General features: G+C 35.2%; 1 protein-coding gene across 6 annotated transcripts in view; it reads left to right on the top strand.

Annotated features, from left to right (window-relative positions):
- MTUS1 (microtubule associated scaffold protein 1) overlaps window positions 1-6,000 on the top strand; it is a 147,800-nt gene that overhangs the window by 87,946 nt on the left and 53,854 nt on the right. The window contains exon 1 of one of the 6 annotated variants that reach the window (XM_019664782.1): window positions 3,461-3,938. The exons of the other annotated variants lie outside the window; for them this stretch is intronic. Coding sequence (XP_019520327.1) covers window positions 3,818-3,938 — 121 coding nt within the window. The 5' untranslated portion in view covers window positions 3,461-3,817. Of the gene's footprint in view, window positions 1-3,460; window positions 3,939-6,000 lie in introns of those variants that run through there. 6 annotated transcript variants of the gene reach the window in all.

Below are 6,000 nucleotides of genomic sequence, written 5' to 3' on the forward strand. Positions count from 1 at the left end.
TTGATGACTGAGTGTTAAATAAAGATTTTAAATGCTCAGACTTCATTTTACCTACCCTTAAAATAATATTAGATTTTAATTTTGAAAAGGTAATATATTTTATTCCCATGTGGGAGTCATTATAGGATAAATTCTTGCTTACCAGCTATGAACTCAACAGTTTGTGCTAGGGTGTGTTAGAGGAGGCTTTTCACAAAGTTTTTATGTTCTCAAACATCAATTTGAGTATATGAAATTATGCAGACAGATGTGACCAGAATCATTGTAAATGTCTGACTGAGGTTCTCGGGTAACATTGAAAAGGGCATCATGATGTACAGATCTGACGATTTCTGTCACTACCTGAAGCAGAGCAGTGTTTGTGTTCCAGGCGTGATATTTGGATTTTCATGGCTGGACCCTTAAGAGCTGATGTTGATAAATGGGGTTCCCCACTCTTGAAATTCCTGTTCTCTGGCCATTAGGAAAGCTTGAGAGGAAAGAGGCTGGCATAGGGACAGCTTGGGTTTTATAGAAGCAGTCGCTTTCCCTCCCCTACTTCTTTAGTTAGATGGAGTTAACACCCTCACTTAACTGCCATGGAGGTGAACTGGCAACCAGGCAAAGCACCAGGGAAACAGCAGCTAAAAACCAGGATGCTTGCATGACTGGAATGCAGTCAAACTTGGACAGTTGCTGTTGTCCAGGGTGTACCTTAGCCAAATGACTTCAGTTCATTCTAGAGTGATCTCAGCAGCANCTTTTTTTTAATATACTGTGGTATCACAACTCATTGATCTTTCAAACACTTATATCATCCGTATTATCTTTCTTTTTTAGCCTTACTGTACAGGCTTTATACGATTGGTTTTTCATTGCTTTTCTTTATTTGTGTTATTAATAGAAACAATTTATTTCATAGGCTTTTTATAAAGCTATTCTGTCACTTAAATTTTTTAAAAGTTTATTTTTCTGCCTGTATGAAATTTGTTAAAAATAATGGGAAAATACAGAAACATATAAAAGAAATTAAAAATCTGGCCTATCCCCAGCTCCTACATACAGCATTTGCTGACATTTTGATGTATTTGCTTCAATATTTTTTATTCTTTTTGTTCAGAGTTGAGATCCTACTCTACGTATAATTTGAAATCATGGTTTTATTTTTCCACTTGGCATCCTAACACAAGCTTTGCTGTACTTCATAAAAACTCATTCCTGATTTTTAGAGCTGCAATTACATTGTGCTATCTTAGGTACCAAAAGTTTCTCAGATTTTTTCTTACTATCCTTGGAGATCCTTATGTTCTCTTAAATAAAATGAAAACTTTGTAAAATAACAAATATGGACACTTTCTTATCTTTAGGCACTTCTCCTATAGTCAGTATAATTTCAGAAACTACAGATAGGGCACAAGTGATAACAGCTGATCAATAGGTCAACAAAGAATCTTTTTGAGCCAATTTAATCTGTTTCCCTCCCCACCCCCCAAAGTATATGCATTTTAAAATTGTTGTTAGTGTACTATAGCTGCTTATTCAGTTATTTAAGTCAGTGCATATATATAGGTGTTTAGGAAAGTGCCTGGCACAGTATAAATGGTAAGAGTGGGTGGGCTGTTACTGTTAATGGATTGTCAAGGCTGTCTCTCCCTTTGCTTCGGTTCACTTGTACTAAATCGCCACTAGAGGGCAGACTACGGTTGGGAAAGAATTGAAGCCCAGCTTGAGCTGTTCTTACCAGTCTTTATGGTAGTATATATACTTTCTTACTTTTGTGTGTATGTACTTAGCTGTACAAAAAAGAACTATTCCTTCTGACTTTTTATTTTGAATGGCATCGCCTCTCTTTATTTTTGTAGTCCCTTTCTCTGCCGTTAAAAAAGATCGTTAGCAACATTTACTTTTAACAGATGTGGGGTAGCTTAGTGTTGTGGTTCAAATAAAAATTTTAATGAATATGATGAATTGGTGGCATGTTGCTAATTTCTTCTTTTGAGTAGTCTAAGCTTAAAGGTTTCCTTTTTAACCAGCATTTACTATAACTTAACAACCCCTCCAATCCTACATAGGGGGTAATGTCATGTGTATTTTTAATACTATTAATATTTAACTTTCTTCTATTTACAATTTTAATGCTGATTGGCAGCTTGGCTTTTACAAGTTTTGTTGAGGGGTGGGAGGAGAAGTGATTATAGCATATTAATAGGCAGAATCTGGCAGAAAAGTTTTTTCGTTTTTTTTAATAATAAACTGATAAAGTATAAAGGCAACACCTAAGTGTTAAGGCAACATCTAAATGTAGCATTTTTTAACTTTAATTCCATGGTTATTTGTGCTTCAGTTGCCGTGGGTGCAGTGTGCTTGCAAGATCCATTGTCTGAATACGAACAACTTGTGTTTTTCCCACAGTTAACCCTTCACAGATTATTGGGTTTGTCTCCCTTGTTGACAGCCTCTAAAATGTCAGGATGGGGGTTAAGTGAAGAGGGAAAAGTAATTATTCAAAATTCCCTCTTCTGCCTATCTCCTTCCCTCTTCACATCCTAAATGCTCTATAGAATTTCTGAAAGAGTAACTGCTTCCTGCACATTTTAATAGCAATTAATAAGATTATTTATAGCTAACAATTTCTATATTTATTTTTGTTATGATTTTCATTTTTTAAGGAAATTTAGGACACAGGCATAGTTCATGTTTTATACATTGTTTTCTTATACTTTCTTAAATTAAAAAATATTAGGAGTTGGGGCTATTCCTGGTTTAATAATAATAGCTTTGCTTATGTAAGCATGTTGCCAGTGTAATTTTTTTATGTCCACATCTTTATCTTTCAACTTTTTTGTTTAATGCCCTCATATTTTAATGTACTGTCATAAACCATTTTACTAAAATGAACATTTAATAGATCCCAGTAAAAGATACACATAACCGCACCCATTCCCATGTTCCTGGTCTCAGAATGCTACTTAGGAGAGGCCACCTGACTTTCTATAAATGCAATTAGGCAAGCAATAAGTGGAGTCCTTAGAACACTGCCTATGTGATTAACTAATGTTTATTTCTTTGAAACTATTATATCTGCTAGAGAAATTGCACTAACCTTTTATTGTTGGTTATTAGGTCCTCAGAACATGAGTGTTAAAGACTTTAACCATTTATCAATCTGACATTAATATAATAGAAATTTTATTAAAAATTATAATTGGGTACATTAATTGCTACAAGTCATTTTTAAAATTTTTATCCAAGGTTTATATATAGGTTTACATACAAATAATCTGGGAAAAAAAAGCCCACTGTTATTAGTGTGACTATAATGAAAAGATTTAAAATCAGAACACAGATTAGTTTAATGAAATCTTAATTGTTTTCTAATTACTAAATAAACATTAAGTACTGGAAGTAGTTAATTTCCCTTAGTAATCTTCCAAGTAGTCACAGAACCTGTAACATTATTGGTTGTTATATAAAGCTCCTAAGACCACCCACTTTCTCCTCCCCTTTATCATCTCTGATGAAAACCATAACAACCCCATAAGCATGTACAGTGTGATGTAATTCACAGGCTGCTTACTGCTGGATCTGCTAAGAGGAGATTTTATGCAGAGGAAGAGCATTGTTTTGGCAACATCTGGGAGAGAAAACGGAAGCCAGAAACACTTGGATAGCTCTTTTTTTTCTTTGTGTATGTGTGGTGGAATGACATTTGCTATGTAGGCATGTTTTCTCTTGCTGTATTTGTTGGCCTCGACGAGTGCTGAGTTTAAAAAGACAGTATGTGATAGTTCCATGGAAGCTGTTTCTCCTGTGAAATCTTTCCACCTGCTCTGAAGACATGTTGTTGTCTCCTAAATTCTCCTTAGCCACCATTCACGTACGTCTGACTGCCAAAGGACTGCTTCGAACCCTTCGACTTCCGTCAGGGTTTAGGAAAAGCACTGTCATTTTCCATACAGGTTTGTCTTGTCCAGATCTCTGGTTAGTGTTGCATGGGGGACATCTTGATTAACTTGCAGATGTTTATCATAAATTTTCAAAGGAGATAGATAAGTGGGGGAAAGAAAGCATTCTCTGTGAGAGCATGAGGCTTGATTTGTAAAAATAAGCAGTTTCTCTTATGTTTCAACACCAAGTATATGGTACTTTTACTGTTTGCAAGCAGATGTGTGCTCGGTTTGTTTATAGCAGAGTTGTTGCCTTGGAGCGCCTTAGGTTTTTTTCTCTGACACCAACCAAATCTGTGAAAATCAGCACCTGTTAGATTACATTTTACTGCCAATGATTTGGGAAATAGGATATAGGTAAATTAAGAAGAATATTTTTCTCTTAAAGCAGGAGATGAGATGAGAAGGTTTCTGTGGTTTTTCATTATGTAATGTCTCCCTGAGATTTTGATGTTAGTTTACTATACTAAAAGATTTCCATATTCTAAACATTTCTGAAATAAAACATCTTAATGGTCACAGAGAGGTAAAAAATGAACCATAAACTAGTTTTTCAAGCTTCATAGTGAAAATGTTTGCAGTCACAAAAGACTGCCTCCGATGTTTATGCCTGTATCTGCTTTTTATTTTCGGTGCCTAAGATAGAAATAAAAGCCGTGTGTATTTTAGGCATATGTAAACCTGCGTGGACTTTGAGGGGATTTAGTAACCACATATTGCTACCTCTTGTTCAGCTGATAATTGCAACTATAGTAAATTAAGTTGATTTTATGCTACAAAAACTGGAGTGCTGTTGCATTTGATTTTGGCTCATTTGTGTTAACTGTAGTAGGATTGTTTGCGTATGTAAATAGAAGATTTCTTTCTTGTTTTATATGCACGTCAGCCCTTGTGTGTCTTGTTTTTCATCTCTGTCCCTAGTGATGGTTTTCAGCTGACTCTTTTTAGTTTTCCCAGAGGCACCTCCCTTCTCTGTGGGATAATCCTCATTTTTTTCATCACTCTTGCTCATGTTTCATAACTCCCCTTGACCTGTCACTTGAGTCTGCCAGCCTTTCCCTCTCTGTATGGGCTGACAGCTAAAGGTAAGGGAGGTAAGTTGGGAGGTAAACAGTGGCTCTGTTTCACTCAACCTAAATGACACTAATTTTTTCAGCCTTAAAAAACAAAAAGGTGAAAAAAAAAATAAAAGGGTGCCCTGTATTTGTAATAATTTGTATGATCTAAAATAGCTCCAACTAGCTTTTGATTTTAACATTTAAAAAAATATTCCATGCTCCAAGTTAAAAAGAAAAACAGTACAGAAGGTGTACAATTCCAAGTGAACTTCTTTCATACCCAGAACCCTGCCTCCCAAGAGGAAGCCACTGTCATAGATAGATATAGATATATAGATATATGTGCTTTTGGTAATTTTTTTGATCATATGTAAGCCTATATATATATTTTTTGTATACAGAAATGGAGGCATCCTATATATACTCCTCTATAGTTTGCTTTTTAAAGTTAATGTAACAGATTTTCATGTTAACACATGTTTATCTAGATAACTTCATTCTTTCTGATAGTCATGTAACATCCCGCTGTTGGGCGAGCCATGATTTATTTAACAAGTCCCCTATTAGTGAACATTTTAAGTTGTTTGTAGTGTTTTTGTGAAGCAGATGTCTTTCCAAGGCAGCTTAAGCAAAAGAGACAAAATTTTTATTCCCAGCATTTGATTAATAGGGATATTTTAGCTAAGTTATATAAAAATATTTTGAAACGTTATTTGATTGCAGTCATGATTTTTAGGGCTACCATGCACTTAGAGGTGATCTAGTTTACCTTATTTTATACTAAGAAATCAAAGGCCCAAAGAAATGAACTAACTTCTCAAGGGCACACAGCCTTGGCAGAGATGGGACTAAAGCCTGGCCCTCTGTTTAGAATTTTTGCCTTCTAGATTCTCCTAGCTGTGAATCTTGCTGTAACTATGTTCGATCTAGTGCACTGTAGTGATGAAAGATGAGTTTTATGCTGGGAAGTATTTAAAAATTATATTAAGTGTATAATTCTTCTTACCCACCCCCCC

Source organism: Hipposideros armiger, unplaced genomic scaffold (genome assembly GCF_001890085.2).
Source record: "Hipposideros armiger isolate ML-2016 unplaced genomic scaffold, ASM189008v1 scaffold_430, whole genome shotgun sequence".
Taxonomy (NCBI): Eukaryota; Metazoa; Chordata; class Mammalia; order Chiroptera; family Hipposideridae; genus Hipposideros; species Hipposideros armiger.